The 26,413-nt window shown below is 28.2% G+C and overlaps 1 protein-coding gene across 7 annotated transcripts in view; it reads left to right on the plus strand.

Moving 5' to 3' along the window:
* LOC100165930 (small conductance calcium-activated potassium channel protein) overlaps window positions 1–26,413 on the plus strand; it is a 398,891-nt gene that overhangs the window by 125,536 nt on the left and 246,942 nt on the right. For 4 of the 7 annotated variants that reach the window (XM_029486560.1, XM_029486561.1, XM_029486558.1 and 1 more), the window contains 2 exons: window positions 9,805–9,885; window positions 11,068–11,150. In XM_029486560.1, coding sequence (XP_029342420.1) covers window positions 11,147–11,150 — 4 coding nt within the window. In that variant the 5' untranslated portion in view covers window positions 9,805–9,885; window positions 11,068–11,146. The remainder of the gene's footprint in view (window positions 1–9,804; window positions 9,886–11,067; window positions 11,151–26,413) is intronic. The other 3 variants (XM_029486562.1, XM_029486563.1, XM_029486564.1) reach the window with 1 other exon arrangement.

Raw genomic sequence — 26,413 nt, forward strand, 5'->3', positions numbered from 1 at the left:
CCCTTTAAATTAAAATCTCATCAATCATCATAATATAAAAATATGATATATATTGCTTAAATTTCAAACTATATTAAGCACTAAGTAAACTCCTTTTATTAACACGAGAAAAGAATATCTCAATGATTAATTCTCAGAGTCAAATGAATTAGTTTTTTTTGTTATTCGTGAACAATTTATAAGTTTGTAGTTGCGTGATGTTGCAGTGACAGTCGTGATGTACGCCAACGTACATTATAACAACGTAATTACTACTAAATATTAAAATAATTTGAATGGAATAATGAAACAAAAAAAAAAAAACTAAATTAAATTATGAGCGATAAATAATTCAACATGGTTCAACATAGAGAGGGTATAAATATAATATACAATGTAAATTATTGTGTACAATGTATATTCAGTAGATATAGGAATATTAGTTATTATATAATTGTTAATTGAACAATAAATTATGTTTTATTTTAGTTACTTAAACTCCCTACTCTCAACACAAGCTTTGCTTATAGAGAGTAGGAATCAACAAAAAATGTATGTAAATGCTTTGTATATATATATGTGTATAGTTGAACTAATAAATAAATATTATAAACATATGACATAATAATATGTTTATATTAATAATAAATAAAAATAGTAATAATAATAAATAACTTTTGTGTTAAGACAATATGAAAACTGATCAACCAAAAATATTGCATAAAAAATGGCCAGCAGTCAGTACAATGATAATATATTTGGCAATATATCCGACCATCAGTTTCAAATTTCATGGTCACCGTCACATGTTCTTAGGGTCGAGTTTACAGCAAAATGCTGAAAATGATTCGAGCTCAATAAATTTTGCAAAATATGTACCTGTCTATACACTGATGGTTATATTAGCCGAAAGCTGATAGTTATACGCATACTATATTATCGGTGTGCGTATATAATATAATATTATATGTCGTCACGAGTTTGGTAATCAACGCGAGTACCTACCTATGGCATAATATTGCGAGGATTAAAACGCCATTAAAACGGTTTTCGAACGCTAACAGCACACACATATATATATATACGGTCAACATGGACTCCTATAGGTACTACGTAAAATAAACGGCCGCAAATCGATATCATAATATGTTATTATTTTATGCACGGGGCGTACGGTTCGTGCGTGTATGTATAGCTGGTATACAGCTGGTATATACAGGGAAACCGTGTATAAATATTATATACCTATATCATAATATATTATATATAAGTGGGAAGTGCCCATTGTCACGTATGATTATATTCCCCGAGGGACCTTTGAGCGTGTCTCGAGTGTAGATAATGCGCTTAGAAGATCTCTACATACATATACGCACGCACACATGCACGTTGGTTATATTACATGAAATTAATTCATTGGCATTTTTCGCGAAATATCTTTAATGGTTTTTTCGGTATTTTTATTATAATATTACGGGTGCTAACCAAATCTTCGTTATGATATGGTATGATGACCGATGAGTATTATATTGTTTCTGCCACAATATATTATTTCTGTGTAGGTATTTAACACCAGGACAGGATATGATAGATATAAACTACCACTTGCAACTATAGTGCCACGGGCTTAAAGATCATATTTAAATAATAAAATATTAATATTAATATTACATTATTTATAATACTTTATACTTTCCATTGTTTAGGATTAAAATACAATGAGTATATTTCCCATGAAAAAGTGTTTAAATAATAGGTATTTAATTCTAATAAAAAAATCGACAGTATTGTATGCTACTGTGTAATACGTCTCAAGTATTGCTATTTGGCATTACAAAAACCTACAATAATGTTTGCTTCAAACCTAATTTGAAAATGCATTAATTTACTTCATCGTTCAATAAAATGTACACTGCTTGGTTTAAATTAAACTATCATTTTAATTTCTATCAAAATATATCAATGATTGGGTGATAACTATGTACTGTTACATAATAAAAATGTATTACCTATATTAATAACCTAATTATTAACCTATAATTACTATTTAAACTTTAAAGTATAAGTATTTGTCGTTTATATTATGTCCAACCTTTTCAATTCCTAACCTACTTTGATAACTTAATATTTTATAACGTTTTAATGTTATTATTCTGTTCTTAACTCAATAACTCTAAATGAATTCTGAAATTATTCTAGAAATGTTATGTGTTTGATATTGCTACGTTTTCAATTGCCCGTACAACCATTAAAGTGGTCTATTATTTTAGTACCTAAAATAAGTTAGAAATAGTATATTGTGTGGCAAGGGCGGAAAGTGAGCTACTTCAGTCGCCGGCGACGTGTGCGAAACGAGCCGCAGGCGAGGGCTGCATTTCACCCAAGACTGAAATTGCTTTCCCACACAAGCCACACATACTATTTTTTTGTCACGCCTCTGCTTTCATCGACCACGGCAAAGATATTATGCAGGGTCTATGCAACAACTAGACCATAATTCTACGAAAACAATATTTCATGAAAGAAACGACTTGGTTTTATTTATTTTAAGCGTCACGCATGGAGGTTATAATATGAATATAAGATGTAACCAAAAGAGTATATTTTGTAAAGACCGTGGTATAGATTTCCTTGTCTGGTTGTGCAGGGGATACGCGCGTGATATGTACGCCCAGCACTTTTTGCGATTTCCTTTTTACCGCCCGGCACTTTTTGAGATTTCCACTTTACCACCCGGCACTATTAGGGATTTATACTTTACCACCCGCTGGATGGAAAAAAGACGCTTTCCAACGCTTCAGCTGTTATCGAAAACCAAACTTTCGGTGCAGGCGAGACAAAAAATATACTTTTGTTCGACTTGTGTATTATTTTTTTTTTTTTTTAATGCATGGTTTTTTATTGTTTTATTTTTGATGGTAGGACCGTCAGCGCAGAAGAAAACCACGGACTTCCAGATTTCTTCTCTCCCAGAATAAATAAAATAATATGGTTATATGATTTATTATTATGTATTACTCTAAAAGAATATGAAATTAAAATGTCATGTAAATTAATATTTAAAATACTAACCATGTGTTATGCTTATTGCTTTAAATACTATTATGTTATTTGCGTAACAAAGCCACCACAAGTTGAACACTTGAAAAATATTATACAATACTTAAAAAGTTAAAAAAAAAAACCCTACTCGTTAAATGTCCAAACACTGTATAAAATAGTAACATATGATATTTTCGTGTGTAAAAGTCATTATTATGGATTCTTAATCGAATGACAATTATTAATTAGTCATTTATTCATGTAAATTGATTACAGTAATTACAGATTTGTGCTCAAATTTGTTTCATATAGTATATATTTGTCTTTTGTACGAATGCTACAATCGTTCTATGGCTTTAATTACTTTATAGGCATTACCAGATTTAAAATATGTATACCTACTCGGGTTGGTTGAATCAAGCAAAATGCATTTTAAACCTTTTTATTAAATACAACGGTAATACGTTTTTGATGAAGTTGGTAGTTACTCACTTAGACCAAATAAATCTAAAACTATTAAATAATGCGTTAATGCGTATTATTTCTAACCTTTCTTATACTTGATCTTACATAATTATCGTTACTTATTATATTAGTGACTTCTTCGTTGAGTAATGATCACGATAATAGACCAATGCATTCATTTATATCATTGCAGGTATTTTTTCTTAATAAAATAAAATTAAACTTAACTGTGTACCTACCATTAAAAAAATAATGGGATTAATAAGAAAACCATCTGAATAACAATTTTCTTGTGCAATCTACCAACAAGCCATTGTGAATGGTTATATTATGTGACTTCTTTAATTTATTATATATTTATTAAAATATGCACAGAAAAACACACATCAATGATACCCGTAGATGGTTTTAACGCTCGTGGAAAAAACGCTTGTAATAAAAATTATATGGAACATAAATATATATATAAAAAAAATATACATAAAAAAAAATAAGGTATGAATACATATCGATTTTCTCACACCCACTATTAGGGACACACTTCCGGTGAGCGCATCAATATTTATACGCACAAGTCGGCCGTATTTAATTTCCCCCAATGTCGTCATCGTCAGTATAGATGAGCCCCATCGAACCCCAATAAATTTGAAATGTCAATACTCTTGTGCTGACATTTTTTGACTGATATATTTTAATAACAATATTATATCACTACTAAAGGACTCTACCTCTAAAACTTTTCACCCCGTCACTACTAGTAAGCGTATTCAACAAAAAGTTCGACGCATTACGGCGTTCATGGCTTGTACTTATACCACGGTGGGACTTGACAAATTTCCATTTGAACCGCAGGATAGTATTTAGTTACCTTCTTAATGGAAACACAAACCTATACATATTTGTTTACGAAATATGGGTGCATGCACAACTACTGATGATATTATTATTTATTCATAATTATTCATCATTTGGCTAGGTACATAAAATAATAATTTATACGTTAAGTGTGTTCTTTATAAACCAAAGAATTGTTGACTTAGGTTAACATCATACAATATTATAAACTATATACATATTATAATTCCAGCAAATACTAAGTAAAATATAATATAAATATTACATTTTTTATTATTGCAAATCACAATTAATAATACGATATTATAAATAATATGGTAGTTAAAATGTTTAAATTTATTCTATCAGCTCAATACACGATTATTATTTTTATGTTTTTTTTCATTGTCTCCAAGACGAATAAAATATTATATCCTCAACCTTTTTTGTAGTAGATTCGTCTTACTTAATTAAGTCTTTCTGATATAAAGTGAGACAAAAGTAACAAAACCCAAAAAGTTTTTTTGTTTTTATTTAGATCACAATATTTACAATAAACGGTCATTGATTTTCTTTAATTCAATATTTAAAAAAAGTAGTTTTTTGTAACTGAAATTCTAACTATTCACTTATTTGCAGATTTATAGCAAAATCTTTTTTTCCAATTAAGTACCTACTTTATTTTTCTAATCTCAGGAAGATAACGCGATGACATTACAAACAATTTATGTATTTACGAAATCCAATTTTTACTTAAAACATAACGGGATGTATTAGGAACATTAATCAATCTTTCCAAATTTAGTTGTTAAGTTGATAACAAATTGTAAAAAGTTTAGCCTTAAAATAATGGCTTGTTTAATAACAAAGAATTAAAACTGAAGACTACTTTGTGAAAAACTTGATATTATAAAAATAACATCTATTTATAGATCACGCAAAAATAGCAGGTTTACGTAAGTTCTGTAAGTCTTCAATTTAAAGGCATATTAATTATAATATACATTTTATTACACCCTATATTATTACTACGATGTAGAGGAGAAGTTTGGTTTCATTATTCAGTGAGTGATATAAACGATCAACATGGTTAGGTATATACACAGTAAGGCAAATTATATTGAACCGAGACATCTAAATTAATGATATTGTGCATTATAATATGACGTACCCGTTTTAGTAATAATATCAATGCAATAATATGTCACTGCATAGACATAGACATATAGAATAAATTAAACTAAATTTACACGACTATATTATATTACTGGTGCTGATTAATTCATTATATGTATCAATGTCACACCTATAAATGGAATTCGAGGAGCCACGAACATTCTAGATGAAAATATCAGTCCATGATTTGTCGTGGTCAAGTTAATTATAATGTGCAATATACATTGTTCCTGAAACCGTATAATATCGGTTTAATATTATACCTACTATACGCACTATACAGTATACATTATTATTATTATTATTATATTATACCACATGGAAGATATGTCGTCCCTCGATAATTCGTTAAAGGCTGTAATACGTTTTCTTCAATCCCTCTGGACAAAACATTTCAAATATTTTTTTTTATAAAATGCAAATACAATAAAATCACAAATATATTATGTATTAAATTCTAAAACTAAAACACGATGCTACATAAACATGGAGAATCAATACAAATTGTACCTAAGTAACTACAAAAATAAAAACCCGAGAGGTTTGCCTGCTGCATAGCAGGTGTCAAGTATTCCTCGTCATTGTGATGGATGTGTTAAAATTGAATTCAATGATTAATCATTGTATAGGAAAAACGATTCGGAGCGAAGACAGTCCATCGGCCTATATTGTATTATACTATACTTATGTAAATTGCTATTAGTAACATGGTAGGTACTAGGTTTTATTTTACAAAAACAAATATCTTTCTACCCAACTAAATATTTTGAAAATTCAACTGTGTATAAATAATATTATGTAATAACTAATAATATACATAGTAACGTAAGTTTAAAGTTCAAATGAATAATATTTTCTGAATTACAACAAAATAATTTTAAGTTTAAACTTTAAATATCCAATAATTTTATCAACATTTCAACCATCATAAAACATTGAGGATCGAAGCATTTCATCTATTTTAAAATATGTGTTCGTACATAAAAAACAGATATCGTTGCAAAACTATTATATTCATTGCTTCGTTAAGTACCTAAAAACAATTTATGGCAATTTATATTTTAAAAAGTTCGTATAATACATTGGATAGGTTAAATATTTTATCTAACGCCTACTATATATCTTGTATTGTGGTAGTTCGTTCTTGAGCAGTGCTGATTTAAATATAAAAACGTAGAAATAAATTGAATAAAACATATATGGCCCACTTGCATAGGATGTAACAGACAATAGTTGAATAGTGTCCCTCAATATATCAGTACTTACTGCCGATTTTGAATTTAATTTGTGAGTGTCTTTTGGGAGCATCAAACAGATTAGTACACCTAATATCTAAATTGTAATGTTGATTAATAATTTCTACAACAATAAATAATGTGACATCGGAAACAACACGCTTATAAACACTGTTCAGTGAAACTAAACCATAATATTATATTTCATCATCTGGCAGGATACAACGCATCAATCACCACTGTGCCCCTTTTTGTTTGAATGCGTTTCAGTCCAATTCAATGCTGTCTTTTCCATCATAAGTAAAAATTCTTTTGTTCATATTTTGTACTATGTCATCTCTCACTAATGTACAAAAAAAAAAGTAAAATAAAAACAAATGGAAACGAACTAACAAAACAATGTTAAATCTTATCAGTACAATAAATTATACTATTTTTTTTTTCTATTAATTTTACAAAATATGAAATAAATATATTCCTATATAGGTAGTGCATGTTACATTAGTAATATTAAAAAAAAATAATATTAATAATAATGTTTAATTAATAAATTATGATTTCACAAACGGGTATAATATGTTGTAAAAGTATATTGAATATTTCCAATTCCCATTTGTTTTGATTTGGATAAAATACATAAAAGGTAATAAGTACTTAATTAACGTTTGAACTTTCATACCTTTTCATTCGAATGATAAAAGTTTTTTTTTTCAAGTTTATTAAAATCGTTTGTAATAATTTTTTTTTTGGTAATTAATTTTGAACAAATACCCTGTTAATTATGATTGTTGAATACTGCATGGCGTATGTATGCCAACACTAGAACTTAAGTTATATTTTAAATTTAGTCTCCAAATTTATGTTTATTTTGAATAATGTATGTAAAGTGTAAACTGTAAAACAACGAATAAAAATTATAATTATTTAATGTTTATAATGACAAATTTATGATTTCGTACGTTTTATGTTGTGGTTGTGATCTTTGAGTCCATCAACAATATTTAATTCTTCATATTATTATTAAAAAAAAATTGTACTTTATTCGGAACCATGTTAAATTTATTTTATTTGAGTACCTACCTTTTTTATTATTTTAATAATATACGTATGGCTTATATTTTTTTTTATCAAACTTTAAAATTATAATTAGGAAATACCTACTGTCACTATAAGTATAACTTATTGATATGCTCATACTGCAGAGTACTATAGTTAAATTATCAAAAATTAGAACCAAATTTATATATTATTTTTCTATAATTTTTCTAAATATTACTAGCTCAAACCGTGGATTGAATTCATTAACAACTGATTGGCGTAAGATTAATTGTTTTTTTTGCTTCCTGTGTTGAAATTTTAAATAGGATTTATATATTATCATAGAAACGATCACTCTTTCCTTTTTTTATATAAATATATGCATATATATATATATACATATATATAATTAAAGCGGAAAAGCAACAATGTGAGTTTCTCAGTTACACTTGATTTATTGTTAAGTATAGAATTTCGGACATTGCAACCGCAGGTGGTAACAATAGATGCATGCATAGGATACTTAAATTTAACACCACTTTATCAAGCATAACATAATTATCAGGACATTTTCGTTTTATTATATTGCGTGATTCTTAAGATGTTTTGTTTACTAGTGAGATTTCTATGGTTTTTTTTTTTTTAATATTCAAAATTTTTAATGGGTTCTTTCCTAATTTATTTTTACTTCAAGAAGCCTTGTACCTAAATAATAATTACGCTCAGCTGCATCATGTTCTCCTGTGGTTAACGAAGATTAATTAACAAGAGTAATTTCTCCAAGTAGGTGGCCACAAACGCTGTATCGTTTGTCATTTAATTTGTCAAACATGGTTATTGGAGCTGACAAATCGAAGCCCATCAATCTAAAAGTTGAACCCGTTCACAAATGCGTATACTCTACAGAATAACGACCACTTATCATCACGGACCACCTATAGTAAAGTTATGGGAATGAAAGCTTCAATTTATCAAATAAATAAATAATACGGCCGATTGGGTGAAAAATATGGTCGTGGGATTTCAGATTCCTAGATAATAATACATATGATAATATATATATACATTATTATACGCTTTACAATTTTATAAAATTTTAAACACAACGATTTATGCATCCAAAAGTTTTAATGATAATTCATTTTTTTCTGGTTTTCTGTTCTCAGCATTATTATAATATAGTATGATCAGCATGTCTGAACGATGAATATTGTAAGCATCCGTGAAAAATATATTTTCAAGTACCTATTCATTTATTATATTTCGTAAAAATAAACTGACTTTTACATGAAAGTGGGATACTAATGAAATTCTTTTTTTTCAACAAGCATCATGAATATGAAAAATAAACCCAATAATTAAAAATCAGATTTCTCCCGAATTCTATTTAGTTTAAAAATCACGATTGCTTTTAGTTGTATTTATAAGTATTAGATAGGTAATAAAAATAAATTTATTACAACAAAAATACGGTAAACAAATTTAAATTGTATGGATAATCCATTAACCTGTCACAAATTTTCATTCGATAATAATATTATATGACACAACTATTCAGGGATTTGAATACAAACGTATATTCTATATAACTTTTTCAATATCGGTGTACAATACAAAACGTGTTTTTCATTTTCACTGTTCCACGATAACATTTTTCAACGCATTTAAAAATGCTTGTATTATTTTTATATCTATTTAATATATATAATATTATAATACTATATATTTAAATTGTCTGTGGTTTTGTTAATGAATGGTCTCCTCTTCACGTGATTCATGTTTGTATATACATATTCATATTCTCTTGTTATCCTTATTACTTATTGTTTTTATTTTGTTAGCAGATTGAATATATTTAAATTTAAAAAAAAAAACTACTATATAATATTATTTTTACTGCAACTAAAAATAATTAAATATAATCTGTTACAAACTGCTAAAAAATTTAATTATGGCTCTTAAATTAATGGCGCACAGTGTATATAATATATACATAATAAAAACTTAAATAGCTTAATTTATTTTTTTTTTTCAGATATTATAATATAAGAATCATGTGACAAAAAGATACCGACTCTCAAGCTGCACTGTTTACTCACATCTGTCAAATGATTAAGTGAGTTTTTAATTTACCTACTTTTTTGCAAGTTTAATTTTACTATGAAGTACAAAATTTAACCTTGGCATATTTAGGTAATTTTAATTTTAGGTATACATTTTCATTTTTTTAGTTAGTTGTTATCCGACTTAACTTTTTTTCAATTTAATATTATATTATGATTATACAACGACATAGAATTAAAAATTTGTATTAGTATTTTTAATTTTATCTGTATGAATTTATAACTATCATAAAATATTACGTTCCGGATATATTATTGTTTTCTAATTTAACTATCTTTTATAATGTACATTACATTAACAAAAAAAAACCCCGGGCTGGTAGGTATTTTATAGTTTATATTTTAAGTAGGTAAGCGAATTAATATCGTTTAAGCCCATCGTTAGATAATTTATTACATAGTAGTTATTATCTATAATGCTATTTTCTTCAGTATCGTGAATATTATTTCCCTCATTAAAACGTCTAACTCTCTTGTTTAACAACGTTTATAAATTGCAGAATTTAAAATTATATTTTTGCTGTTAAGTATTATGCTGTAATTAATAAAGGCAATTTTTACAACAATAATTTTAGTCATCACAATAATATTTAAACCCTAGGTAATTAAATAAATTATTATTTGCGTTGCATTTTTGCAAATAGTCCATCTAGTCACAAACATCGATCGAAATGTTTAAACAGAAATCTGGACAGTCTAGGTATACAAATTTGTATTCTTGTTGAAGTTAAGCCAAACGTGTTACTTATAGAAAATGAGCTGTTCTGAGTTTTCTGGTCAATCGTTTCAAAATAATATAATGGACTATATTCTAAACAAAGAGTTCACTTGTTCAATATCGTTCTACAGCACAGAGTACCTACCTACTATTAATGTATCAACAGAACAATTATAAATCTAATATAATTTTTTGACACGGTCACACCTTGTCCCTAGGCACTAACCCAAACATATTAGGACGATTTTCTTTTTTATTGTTGTGGAGTTTAAAATGTAAATTATATAAAGAATATAAGTATATGTATTGGTTAAATTAATTTAAGTTCAAATCTCCGGTGATAACAATAAATCACGTCAAAATTATTTTATAAAATAAAACAAAATACCCTCTGGTCTCGGCTATAGGTATACAAAATTACTCGTCATGAAATAAATAAATAATTTGTGTATTGCAGTTTGCAATGGAGTTGGTGAGACGAATGGATAAACTGACCCGAACCAACGTCATTGACGATTGAAATTACAATCGTATTTATGGGTGCGTTATTCGTTAACTTGCATTTTTTTGTGATTTTTAAGATTTATAAAAACGACGACTTAAATTATCAAGATAACCCAGTCACATAAACATTAAACACAGTCATACAAATATCAAAATATCTACATAATCACATAATATTTTTTTAAATATTACACATTAATAGGTAGGTACTTATATATTACGTAATACATTGAAGAATGATATAAACCGTTATTAACAATTAAAAATTGTATAGCATATGATTAGGTACCCGCTATAATAGGTAGAAGAATACAAGTAATTATTACAAAATATAGTAAAATAAATAAACCCTATAAACGAACTTACAAGTTATGACATTTGGTTTTATATAAGTAGAGAATCATAATAAAAGCTTTTTTTAGATTGGCGTATAATTTATTTGACGTTGTTATTTGCTATTCGAAGAACTTTATATTATGCGAATAATTTGTTTACATTAGTTTCCTCGTGCATAATATATTTTCAGTTTTTTTTTTTCTCAAACATTCGTGTACGCCTTTTCATTTCTGACTTTGCATTGAAAATAAAAATAAATAATCGCATGTTAAATAGAAAAAATATGTATTGCTGTTAAGTTAAAAGAGTTCAAAGAGTAAGATTTAAACAAAATATCACTCCGTTAGATGCTAAATATTTATATTGTTACAAATTATTCTACGAATAAATCACAATTTGCAATGTCCCATACCATTGATCTAAGGTTCCTCTTAATAAGCACAATTTTAAATAATACAATATACTCTCATTTATTTGCCATTAATTTGAAACATTTGATGCATAATATTATACATATTATATAAATGTACCATAATTTTAGACCATCGTAACCATTTTATTAAAATTCAAATCTATGTAAATTATTTTATTTAATTAAAATGATAATTAATATTTAAAGTTTTAACATATTTAATATTTTAATAAATGTTATCAGTGACTACTTACTTATTATATTAAACTCTTAATAATAAAACCTGTGTTAAATTTATTTAAATCAATAACTTGATACATGTCGTATCGGACATGAATAATTAACATATTATTATCTTTACGACTACGTTACGCAGTAATATTTCTTTTCCTTTGAGGAAAATTATTGAATAGAAAAGTTAGACATATTAATCTTAGTAATCCAATTCAAAAATACAATACAACGTATATTAATGTATTTATGTATAACATAGTAAATATATGTTTATGAATATATCTTAATATCAGAATGGCATTCACCTCAATATTGATTACAAAAGTTTTGGATCCTTAATTTGAAAAGTCGGCTCTTGTCATCGTCATTGGTTCGGGGTAAAAAATGATCAGAAAGTTGAAACATTATGGTTCTTTGCTTGGTAAAGTTGAATGAGAATTCTCAGTATTTTTTTGTCCTATTTAAAATTGAACTTAAATTTTGACAAGTGTTTACACACAATATTTGTATGTTCGTTCATCAAATATATTTCATGCTATGATTAATTTTTCTAATGTACCTACTTGTATTATAATATTAAAATGTATAATATTAAAAAAAAAAAATAATAATAAAAACTACAAACGAAATAATGTATTTTTTTTTCTTAGTTAATAGATATATTTTATTTTGAATCATGTTAAAATAATTTATAATAAATGAAATAATAATAATATACATTTTAGTTGTTCATTTAACATTTATATTTATGTATTATAATAATGTTTCCAATTATATATTTCACGTACAGTACATTATACCAGTATACCTAGCTATAGTTTATAGTTAATTTATGTGAATTTATTTCACAGTAAATATATTATTGTTTGTACATAAAATTATCAGACTGAACATTTTTATTTTTATTTTTAATACTGCAATATATGCAGATTTTCCCCTAAAGAGTAAAAATCTAGTGATGTTCTAATATCTTGTATTTTTCTAAAAAATTGTATTATAATAAGTGCTACGTAAATTATTCAATCGTTTGTATTTTAAAATGAATTACAAATTAGGAATTTAATGAAAATTCCTTAATGAAGTATTTTTTATTATGTGAACTATAAATGATTCTGTTGAATTTATACATTTTAGGTTCTTGTTAACCAATGATACGTGTATTTTTTTTTTAACATAAGTCAAAAGATTGAAAATGAAATACAATAGATTCACGTTTTGATTAAATTTATGAAAATCACGAATAATTTTAGATTAGTTTTTAATTAAAAGTTCATTCACTTAAATACCTTAGATTTGACAATTCAATACAAGATTCCTCATAAGATTTTTTTTACTAACATTTTGGAAACAAGTTTAGCGTAATGCCATTTAAATTTTTTTATGAACATATTATATTCAAATTTTGATGACACTGGATACTTATACGTATAACAATGATATTTATAATTAAATTATTTTTGTAATTTTGTTATAATTCACAAACTTCAGAAACTTTAATTATTAGGTATTGAGGATCTGTTCTCCCCTGGATTAACACAATACAAACACTGTAAGGCAATTATAGTATTAAAATACATCTAGGCAAGTTTCTATTACAACCGGGGTTCCCTTGTATGGTAATATTTATCAGCTATTCTTTATTTTATTCATTAATGACATCAAGTTTTCAGTCAAATTGGCTAATGTTAGTTTATTCGTGGATGACTAAAACTTTATATGCAGGTTGAATCTGTAAGAGACCGTGTAGCCTTTAAACGTTCTAAATGCCTTTGTTAGCTGGTTTAAAATAAATAATGACTTTCATTTTAATGTCAGAAAATGTAAAATTATGTTTTTTTCTTGTATTTACAGACATCTAGTCTTCAGTTCTATATTTTTTGACTATTTAATCAATGACTCCGCAGTCTGCACTACCTAGAGTGTCCTCTCTACGTGATCTATGTGTAAATGTATGTAATTATTTACTGTTAATAATCATATTCGATTTATAATCCTGATTCCAGAAAATTGAAATCGTCCCATATTATTGGTTTCGTATGACGTCTTGTATATGTCTCCGTATGTTCCTCCATACTTCCAAGTTTACAAACATAATTATCATTTTCAAACAATTATTTTATCAGACCCATCTTAGATACTACAGTGTAGAACGTAGTTTGGAATCCTTACCATATAAATTATACTTAAAATATTGAAAAAGATCAACGTCAGTTTCTACTTTACCTGAAGTTTTGATCGAACTTTCCACCTATACAATACACCATAATTATAAATTATTATAATTATAATTATAAGTTGATTAAAAATTTGTAAATTATTGTGAACCTACCTGTGATTTTTAACAGTACACGGTTGATGATAAATTAGATTATTAGCTAGAAAGTAATTAACAAATATCATGCCGGTAGTTTTAAAATACGTTGTTTAATTAAGTTTAATTGAATTAAACTCAAAACAAATCTCTAAACCGATAATACGCAGAATATAAATTATAATGCAAGTAATGTAAGAAGTACCTATAGATTATAGAATGTAGTAGGTCCTTCGTTTAACGTTGTTTCGCTTTACTATGTCGTAGAATTTAAAACCCTTGTGTTCCGTTTAACAGTACGACAATTTTAGTACAATGTCATTTTTAATATTAGTTTGTAATTTAATTGTTGTCAACTTGCTAGAGTATAGTGCATATACAATTATCATTATAGAATCCCAAAGTCTTTTTTAGATTTTGCTGTTATTGATTTACTTGGCATCCCTATCATACGTAGGTATGCGGCTTGCCAGGTTGACGTAAGTCGGCATCTAGACGGGCAATGTGTTTCTCGTGGTCGAGAGTGGAGGTATAGGTACGACTCCTTGGATGCGGTGTGACCTGTGTCCGGGGGTGGTCTGCAATCGTCGGTCGCCGCACTCAATGCCTATCTATAATACACTGTGCCTATCTTTAAAAAATAGATATGTGCAGCGCGACTACGCACCACTCAGGTGTTTTAACCCCTTCATGTTATCGACACCCGGCATCATCCGGATAGAAGGGGGTCGCGATCATATTATATGTGCTAGGTACTACGACTTATTATTATTTATTACGTATAGTATTTCACTGTGTTACTTATTGGCAGGAACACGTTTCAATTAAGTGCGTGTAAAAAGTGTATCACTACCCGTTTTTTTGCTTAACGTTTTGTTTTTAGGAACCTGACCTCCAGGTCTTGCTTCACAAGTTTATATGGACTTCATATTATAGAATTCATCATAAATATATTACACATGATAAGTGGAAACCTATTTAATATTAATTAACTACCATTAATATGTATAGTAGAGTTTATGTAGGTATATGTCGTATATTTGACTATTTATTTTAGATACTGAGCGAAGCGATGAATGTATTGATTTTACAATGATTTGTGTTTTTTTATTTTTATTTTTGTGTCTGTGTACACGATTAGTAGTCGAAATAATACTTTGATTTTCAACTTCAGCATAATATTATTCGATGGGAAAGTGAATCTAGTTGAACAATTTCAAACATACATTTTTTTAGTTTTTTTTTTTTTATGAATATCCATAAAGTTTTATTTGTTGGGCCAAAAAGCGTGAAAATAGCGTGAAAAAACTCCTAATATATTGTTATAATAACAGTTAAAAAATATTTAAAATTACATTTACAATTTTTTTTTATAAGAATTTTAAGTTCAAATTTTGACAAAATGTATCAAATTTAAAATGTAATAATTATTTTATTGTTAAAAATGTATAAAATGTTCAACTTTTATATCTAATAGGATTGACAATTTAAAAAAAGTTTCCACCGTAAATAGTTTGTATAGAAATTACTTTATTCACAATAATATCACCAAATATACTTATTATTTAGTAATTTCATAGGTTGACTGACCGTATTCGCTCAGAATCATTTTCTTATACAATGATATTATATCATTGAATTCAAATTTAACACCATCGATAACAGTGATCCACTTGTAACTTACTGTACAGCAGAGCGACATCCACTTAACAGCCTTTTTTTTTATGGAAATTAAATTGGATACCAACTGTTTCTGTTTTATTTTATTTCTCAAAAGAAGAATACTAGGCCCCACTGAGTTCCTATTGTGTGGGCCTAGGAAACTATATTGTAATTATATTTATTATATGGGTACAAAAAACTTATTAAAATAAAAATAAAAAATAAATTTAAATATCTTTAAATCATTAAAATCCATAAATTACGGCAAAATTAAATTTAAATAGTTTATTCTTCAAGAATTGTAATAATATATTTCTGTTCTCTAATACAGCATGTACATTTTGTAATTAAATCTGGTACACAATTTATTCCAGTTCATTGTTTATCATAAAATTGTTTAACACTTCATTAGACACAAATCTATGCAAAATGTAAATTGTTTCGTTTATTTTTAGTAATTATTATCATAATGTCTGGCGTTTATAAACAAAACAGAACAAAAGTTCTAACAATATTTGGTATCTTGATTATTTAATGAATTGATGGAAAAATACAAAAAGACAAAGTCATTAAAATATTGTTGGTAAGCATTGTTCATTAAACGCTTGAAAATGTCCAACATCATAATAATTCATAAAATTACCTTTTCATCAATCATTACCTATTTTGGCTCCACAATAATGGACATCGTTTATATCTTTCTAGTCTTTAACTGTAAAGAAAGAAAAAATACGAAAAGAGAAAGCCAAAATGCATTAAATAAATACGCTCTGACGAGTAATCGAAAAACACGCATGTGGTTCTTTGAACATATGACAGAACACATTATTTTTTCCTACTTCTGTATTTTATAGCCATGATTCAAAATCAATAAATTTCAACTACTAAACAACGCCATTGAATGTCAATTCATTGATGACGTATTAATACAAAAATAATTTCATTTAAAATTATTGTATTTTTCCGAATCGTATAATTTATATCGATTGTCATGGTCATGGCGATTTATATGTAGAAGAAAATTATGCAATGGGTTGGTGGTGAATTAACGGTAACATATATCGAATACATTTCACATTATTATTACATTAGATACTCATGAGATTTTGGCGGAATTGTTCATATTAAATGCCTCTAGCTAGCAATGGTATCTTCTGATCTTCAAGTTGTTTGACGAGAACTAAAGTGGCAACTAGCAAGTACTAAGCAATGTTATATTATTTTCTCTTTTCGGAGATGTTTAATCATAAACATATATAAGATATAACTAATTAAAACATAATATCTAACAATACACAGATGCGTGTAACATATTTTTAACTGTATTTCAAAATTAAAACTTTTAATTGTAATACGCTTTACCACATGACAAAAAATTAGAATAATTAATTGCATATTTACAATTGGAATAAAAAATATATTAATAGGTAGTACACATCGTACGCGTATAATATGCCTGATCGGTCTGTAGAACATTTACAGTATTTCAATAAACAAAACTTCATCTTAGGAACAATTATAATATTAATTAAATTTACAGCACCATTAATTTGAATCCAAAAAATGTATTTAAAAATAATGAATAAATATAGGCACACGGTGAACGATAATATTGTTAAAAAAAAAAGATGTAGGCATTAGGCGAGGTACAAGTTTACCCACCGTTTAATCTGGTCTGCCGATTCAGTACAGATAACTGATCAATGATCAGCTTCGATGGAATAGCTGTATTAATAAACTTATATGAAAATAAAAGCAAGAACGAAATTCCTATATGAATCAAACAGTAATGAATTTACTATAAAAATATTAATGTTAAAATAACTTTTTACTGTTATTTTTATATTTAATATTTTTATTTAAAATATAACTTCTGAGTACAATGGTATTAAACTAACCAAATGATATTGGTAGACTCGCTACTTAGACCTCATTACATTAAATACCTACATAATACATACATTTCTCAACAATAACGTGACGTTTTGAATCATGACACAATCGTGACAAAACAAAAGGACAATTATTCCTTTTGTTTTGTCACGATTGGTATGATGGACGAAAATGTTCACCTATTATCATATATAATAATATAGTATACAAGATATTATTAAATATCGTCTACTTAATTATTTAAGCTTTATATATTTACAAACTTTGACAAGAAAGTTAGAAAAAATAAACAGAAAATGTAATTACAAAAAAAATATGCAACAAGGCTTATTAAAAATTTTTGGCGCACCTATATTTTTTCTAGACCTAACACATTAGGTACTTAGTATTGTTGTTGAATTATTAACGATAATATTGGTTAAGTCATAATATGTTGTGTAAAATGGTCAGCGTACCTACGCATAAAATAAACAATATGCACAATTATTTATTGTATGTACATGCCAACCGCTAATATCAATATTATAACTAGGTATTAACTTTTAATAACGAACCTTAAAATCTTAAGGGCTACGGTCATGATAAAAGTTTCTAGAATTTCAACTCACGTGGCCTCGGGAGATGAAAACTCAATAGTCAATAAGTTTTTATTATTAGTTTGAAAGCTTACGCTATATTATTCTGAAGCCGTTATTTTTCCTGGGCGTTAAGAGCACCCGTCAGAGTTGAACAATTGAAACAGTTTAATATACTCCACTACATATAGGTATTAACGGCATTTCAAATAATGTGATACATATAGTTCTTTATTTTGAGTACACTGTCTATTTAATCTTATATGTTGTATACCTACCGTAGGGAAACTCAAAACTATATAAACAAAATACAATTACGCACCTATATCCTGCTTTTATAGTATAGTCAAATCTAAACACCGTTGTGGGCTGTGGCGCACTCACTAGCTCAAATAAAACTGATCATCATTTACTACACAGGTATTAGTGTATTACTGATGAAATTTATATTTGTTATTTCTAACGTAATTAATAATTATTATTATCACTATTTAAAATCTGTTCATAACCATTACATTATTTATATTACTAAAATAAAAAACGTTATACAATTGTGATATAGTTGTTTCATTTAAGGCCATTCAAATAAATAATAATAATTTATGTCATATAAATTATATTGTATTTTTAAAAAAAATTTAATTATTGAAATATGAATCTGTGCAGCTTGTCGCTTGTGATTCTTTTCTCCAAATGATAATATTTATGCTCTTAATAATAATTGTCTTCGTGTAGTTAATTTAAAAATTTCCTTTGTATAGAAAACCCATCCAAAACTTATTTTCAATAGAAACTTGGAAAAATGTATCACTACTCTAATGTGTTTTTACAAAAATCTGTTGTCACTCGTGTTGAAATTATTTTAAATAGTTTTTAGAATTCCTTCGAATATCAAGAAACATAATGGTATATAGACCATAGGTCGGTCGTGTAAAATATGAAAAATATTCAAATAGTGTCAATAAAATCTTAGGTTTTTACGAAATGTTGTCTAATATAATTTATATAATAATTTTGTATCCTAATTTTTATTTTAAACAAATACACTAAAATCTATATTGGATTATAAAATACATGCAGATATTCATTTTTTGTTTATCACAAACTCATAAAAGATTTTACCCATAACACAATAATATGACACTATAGAAAAACGTTATTGAACGAGTGCATGAATGCCAAAATATCTAATACACCATCAACTGTTCCTTGTTAGATTATAATATAATATTTAAAAGTAAATGAGCATAATAAAAAATATAAATAAAACATCGAGTCAATTTATGAATAAAATTATGTGACAATGTAAGATTTTGATATTATACAAAATACAATAATAAATTATTTTTAAAAATATCAAAGATTCTTCATCCCGTGATTTATGTCATATTCTTATTCTCCTAGGTATCATAATCACTCGCTGTTCACAACTCAGAAGTGCAATGTGAAATAAAATTTAGGTTTAAAAAAACCCCTGTAATATTTGATATTACATTTACCATTTAAATTTTAAAGTATAAACCATTTAAATAAAGATCTTTGGTGTAAATTGGTCGCCAACATTATATCACCGTCGTCATTTAGAAAGCAATCAACCATAAATTTTATTTATAGGTAAAGAAATGGATTAATTAATTTTATTAATGAAATTTAATATTCAAATTCAGTTGCCAACGTCACGCTGTTCGATACACACGTATTATTACGCTCAGCAAAATTGTTGTGATCTCGCTTTAACCAAAAATTTTAAATTTTACATATACATAAAGTAATAAAAAAATACACGTCCACCATTGATTTAATTATCAAAATTATTAACTAAGTGCGTCTGTAAGCGTTTAATTCAAAATGTAAATTAACTCAGTGCGCAAAACCACCAGTTCCGTTATATAATATACGTCGCGTTATCGCTGTCGAACGGCGAGTTCGACCTCTGTCCGAGATAAACATGCCACTATCTTCAAACAAAAATATCAACAAAAACAAAAATGCAATTAAACTAAACTAAACAAGCAATTAAACACAAATAATATTACACTCAATCCCGACAACATGGACGAATCTTCAAATTCTGAGTGGACACATATGCCTAATAAAAGAAATTTATCAGATTCATCCGAACCGCGTTCACCTGATCACCTTACAAATAAAAACAAAAAATATTAACAATATAACAAAAAATCGTTACGAACTATTGCACATCAACCTCACATCACACAAAACTCTACCGATAACATACAAAACCCTACCTCAGAAATTCCAAACCCTGTCAATCCAACCAAACCACCACCACCAATTTTTGTGAAAGGCTTACGAAACTTTCCAGATCTATGTGCAGCACTAATTGAAAAAATTGGAGTCGATAATTTTTTCTGCAAATCGTCGGCAGACAGTCTGAAAATTCAAACCACCAATCCCGATGCATACAGAACATTGATCCATTTTCTGAGAGATCTAAATGCCCAATTTAACACATACCAGCTAAGGGAGGACAAGCCTATTCTTGTCATCTTGCGAAACTTACATCCTACTACATCCACTGAACTAATAAAAAGTGAACTTGAACTGCGCCTCTTCGAAGTAAGAAAGGTCACAAATGTCCTACATAAGACCACTAAATCGCCATTACCTCTGTTCTTTATCGATCTTGAGCCCACCGACCACTCAAATGAAATCTTCAAACTTTCTGATTTTCTCCATACAAAAATCAAAGTTGAAGAGCCCTATAAACCGAAAGTTATAAGCCAATGTCTAAACTGCCAAGACTATGGCCACACTAGAGCTTACTGCGGATATCCTTCACGTTGTGTTCGCTTCAGCGCACTCCATCCATCCACAGAATGCACCAAAACACGTGACACAGCAGCCAAATGTGCCATATGTTCCGGCGACCACCCGGCCAACTATAAAAGATGCAGTGTCTACAAAGAATTACAACGTTGTAAAACACCAACCACAAAAAGTAACTTCTTGCACGATAATATTAAACACAATGTAAACAATTATAATGTAAAAGCAAACCACCCATTACCAACCTCATCTAGAAATAATTCAGCTCCCCCCCCCCCCTAAAACTTATGCTCAGGCCACTTCTAGTCAACCATCACAGTCCTCTCCTCCAATCCCCCTAGTGATCTAATTGCAACCATATCTTCCTTTGTGGACGAACTAAAGTCACTCATCAATCCGCTGATCGCTCTCCTAACTCAAATAATTACTTCCCTTTTTAATAAAAAAAATGAATAACTCATACACTAATAATTCTTTATCAATTATATTATTCAACGCAAACGGTCTAAAAAATCACGTCAATCAACTGCAGAGTGTTCTATTCGACAAACGCATTGACATCGCTCTAATCTCCAAAACCCATTTCATTGAGTATTCTTATAAATCTAATCCTGGTTATAGCCTAATCAAATCCAACCATCCAGATGGCACAGCTCATGGCGGAGCAGCCATACTCATTAAATCCAATCTTAAATACTACCAACTTGCCAAATACTCTCAAAATCATTTCCAATCATGTTCCATTTCAATTACAATTAATAATATCCCTGTTGCTATCGCCGCAATCTATAGTCCACCCAGACATAATTTAACTATTGATAACCTTACCAACTTTTTTGAATCAACGGCCAATAACTTCATTATTGGTGGTGATTATAACGCGAAACACCAAAGCTGGGGTTGCCGAGTCACCAACTCTCGTGGAAACTTGCTCTATAATTTCACCAATACGAAAAAAGACAAAATTCTTGCACCTCCTGGGCCAACATATTGGCCAACCTCAGTTAGGAAAAAACCTAACATTCTGGATATCTTCATCACAAAAATTCCTAGTAACTTATACTATTCAATTATTAATATTCTGGATCTTAACTCTGACCATTCGTCTGTCATTCTCAACATTGATTCCACTCCACAAACACGCACTTTTAGTCCTAAACTTTTTACGGCAGCAACTGATCGCCTTAAATTTCATAACATCATAGCCGATGAAATTAACCTAAAAATAAGCTTAAAATCTGCTCAGGAGATTGACGATGCAGTTGACAATTTAACAACCCTTATTAAATTAGCGGCTTCTAAATCAAACACCCTAATCACCACCATGAACTCAGCTCATAAACACCATTTTGTGTCTGAGCAAGTCCGCTCATTAATAGTCGAAAAGCGCAGAGTAAGAGCACGTTACCAAACCACACGGTTACCCTCACATAAAAGTGCATATAATAAATAAGCAAATTCATTAAATTTATCTAGATATGTTATCTAGATAAAAACTTTATATCTTTATCTTATCTAGATAATATATAAAATTGACATCTAATTTCTATCTAGATAAAAATTATAGCCACCTAGATAAATTTATCTAGATAATTTATAAAATCCATAGCTAATAATTAGTAATAACTATTACTAATTAGTATATAAAATAGATAACTTAATAAGAAATCTCATTTGTATTACTTGCAAAAATTGGTTCTAAAATAGTTTTACATAACATTTATTATTAATTATGAATAATGCACAGATATAAACTACTATTATAGTATATTATAACTGTTGAATAATGACGATTTATTATGTCAATATGCATAGGAGACGCGAGTTATTTATATAATTTTATAATATGACCCATACGGAGAAGTCTCATGCTTGTATACGATTTATGATTTTACGAACGCCGAAAGAGCCTTTACAAAAATTAGAACTAGAGATACCGCTCCATACATAGAGTATACTCTATGTCACCATAGGTCACCTACGGATAAACAGGGTTTAACATTATGTTGGTTTACGGGCTCGTTCCCTATGTTCAGACTTCAGATCATAGGTAAACGTAAACCGAATATTATATTATTATATTCTATAAAAATATATTTAAATATATATATTATTCATATATTCTGTGTTAAAACTATGGAATATAGCATTTGTGTAATATACCAGTAAATAGGGAAATGGTTACTCATATAGGTGGTTATATGATATTCAAAATTTCTTTAAATTTACTAAATAATTTAATAAATATTTATTGGGCTCAAACTTTAAATGTATAACTATTTAATAAGAATTACAATAACACCACAGTTTCTACAGTACAAATTAAGTAAATTTGATATGTCAATTATTAGAGCCCGGGTTTTAAGTTTTCACCAAGTGTACGCAATTTTATGTTTGATGGGAGAGAAAATAAAGACTTCATTAAATACAGATGCGTATCACAAAATAACTTTTTTTTCGTATTATTCAGAATCCTTTTTTATGTTTGGGATAATATGAAGTTACCAAATTATCTTTAGCATGCTTGGAATATTGTATAATTATGTAAATATTGTAATAAAAATACAAATTTATTTTAATTTTCAATTATTAGTATAAATTTAAATTTTGAGGTAATATCTAGATAAAAATTATTTTATCTATCTATATCTAGATAGTTTTAAATTCAGATATCTTATCTATATCTAGATAATTTTTTTTATCTGAGCACAACACTGTTTACGAAACATTCCAATCACATCATGATATACTTATATATCATGATATACTTACACCTGAACACATTGATGAGGTAAACACCTACCTAAACCTACCATCTTCAATAAGCCGACCAGAAAAATATTTCACCCCAAATGAAGTTAAACAGACCATCCAAAAATACTCACTAAAAAAAATCACCCGGCTTTGATCTGATTACGGCCGAAGTAGTTATGTGCCTTCTCAAAAAAGCCATAGTACTAATAACATATTATATTTTTAATGCTATTCTCAGACTGTCATATTTTCTGATACTATGGAAATTCTCCAAAATAGTTCTGTTCTCTAAGCCTGACGAACCACTCGATACCCCAACCTCATTCAGACCAATAAGTCTTTTGCCTTTCCTTTCAAATGTTTTAGAAAGACTTATTCTAAGACGCACTATTCCACATACTATCACTAACAATATACTTCCGAATACCCAGTTCAGGTTCCGCAACTCACATAGCACGCTACATCAATTACATCGAGTTGTTGATGTTATTTCTACATACCTTGAAAAAAAGCTCTATTGCTCTTGTATTTTTTTCAACGTTGCACAAGCCTGCGACCGGGTTTGGCATGAAGGCCTCCAATTCAAACTTAAAAAATTTCTTCCTACCCCACTATACCTATTAATCAAATCTTATTTAACTGATAGACATTTCCAAGTCCAATATAATTCGTTGACATCGGAAATCGCACCAATCAAAGCGGGTGTACCTCGAGGTGGTATACTTTACCCTTTTTTGTTTAACATTTACGTAGCTGACCAACCCACCATGCAACAAACCATCGTAGCAGATTATGCCAATGATGAAGTTATCTTATCCATCAATGAGGATCCTTTAACTGCCTCATTAAACCTACAAGTACATCTTAACCACTTGTCTAAGTGGTTTAAAAAATGGCGAGTGAAAATTAACCAAAACAATTCTATACATACAACATTCACACTCAAACAAGGAATTTGTCCAAACATTACTCTCAACAATGTCCAAATTCCCACATCCGACACAGTTAAATATTTAGGATTATTCCTTGATAAAAGACTTACATGGAAGAAACGCCTCCAAACCAAACGACTAACCTTAAACAATCGCATGCGCATGCTCAGACCTTTGCTAATTAATAAATAAGAACTCCACTCTAAACACCAAACTAATAATCTAAAAATCGCTACTCAAACCAATCTGGACATACGGACTTCAATTATGGGGTGCAGCAAAAAAATCTAACACTAATAGAATCCAAACTTTCTAAAACATATCACTCCGACGATTATCCAATGCTACACCCTATATTTCTAACCACGCTCTTCATAATGATCTCCATATGAAAACAATGGATGAGGAAGCACGCACTTCCTACAAACGATTTCATAAACGACTCCAAACTCATCCTAATCCTCTCATAGAAGATCTTTCCATCCTTACTCTCCCAGGTTATCCTAACCGCAGATTAAAAAGAAACTGGTGTCGTGACCTTTTACAAAACTTTAACGTCTAACGTCTCATGGTCAAAAAATAAAAAATAAATAAAAATAAAAAAATCTAACTAGGTAATCAATAGCCAAGAGTAACTAATGGATGGTTGCTTAATTCACAACTTTCATGTCATTTAAATAACTCTCAGCATATAAAATTATCGTGCAAAACTGTATAGATTGTTTATTTCAAATGAAAATAGAAAAAAATAAAATAAAAAAAATATATTCAAATTAATGAAACAATACAATTAAAAAATAATAACAATAACAATAAATACCCAAATATTTCTAAAGTATTTGCCATTTGACAAAGTGTAAAATTAAAATGTCTTCTGATTTTACAATTATTGTCATAATTTAATCTTCAAACGCTTTAAAAAATGAACAGAAATTTTTTCTATTTTCGATATTTGTCTAGTTACTACTATAAGTTAAACGTATGAAGAACTTCGTTTAAAATTGTTAAGGTATTTAGTGAGCATAACATTTGTATCAACATTTATTGAAAAAAATGTGGTTCGTATTTTGTATTTTAAGTACCACGTTTTTAGATATTTTTCCTCTGTAAAGAAAATTGAGGAATCATCGATTTATTTTTGGATATAGTGCAGCGGAAAAATATATAGTAGCATACCACATTTTTTTTTAGGAATTTAATTGGTTTTGTTTTTATTGTTGATTTTTGTTTCTATAAAAATAAACAAAGCGTTACGAAAATTGGCTTCGCGAAAAACGGTTGGAAAAAAATGTGTATCCTGCCTAAAAACATCAATGTTAGAACTCAAAGCATTTGACAGTTTCAAATACCTAAATATAGCCTGAAATAAGTTTATATATTTGTCCATTGTTTATAGAAAA

This window comes from Acyrthosiphon pisum, chromosome A1, assembly GCF_005508785.2.
Source record: "Acyrthosiphon pisum isolate AL4f chromosome A1, pea_aphid_22Mar2018_4r6ur, whole genome shotgun sequence".
NCBI classification, from domain to species: Eukaryota; Metazoa; Arthropoda; class Insecta; order Hemiptera; family Aphididae; genus Acyrthosiphon; species Acyrthosiphon pisum.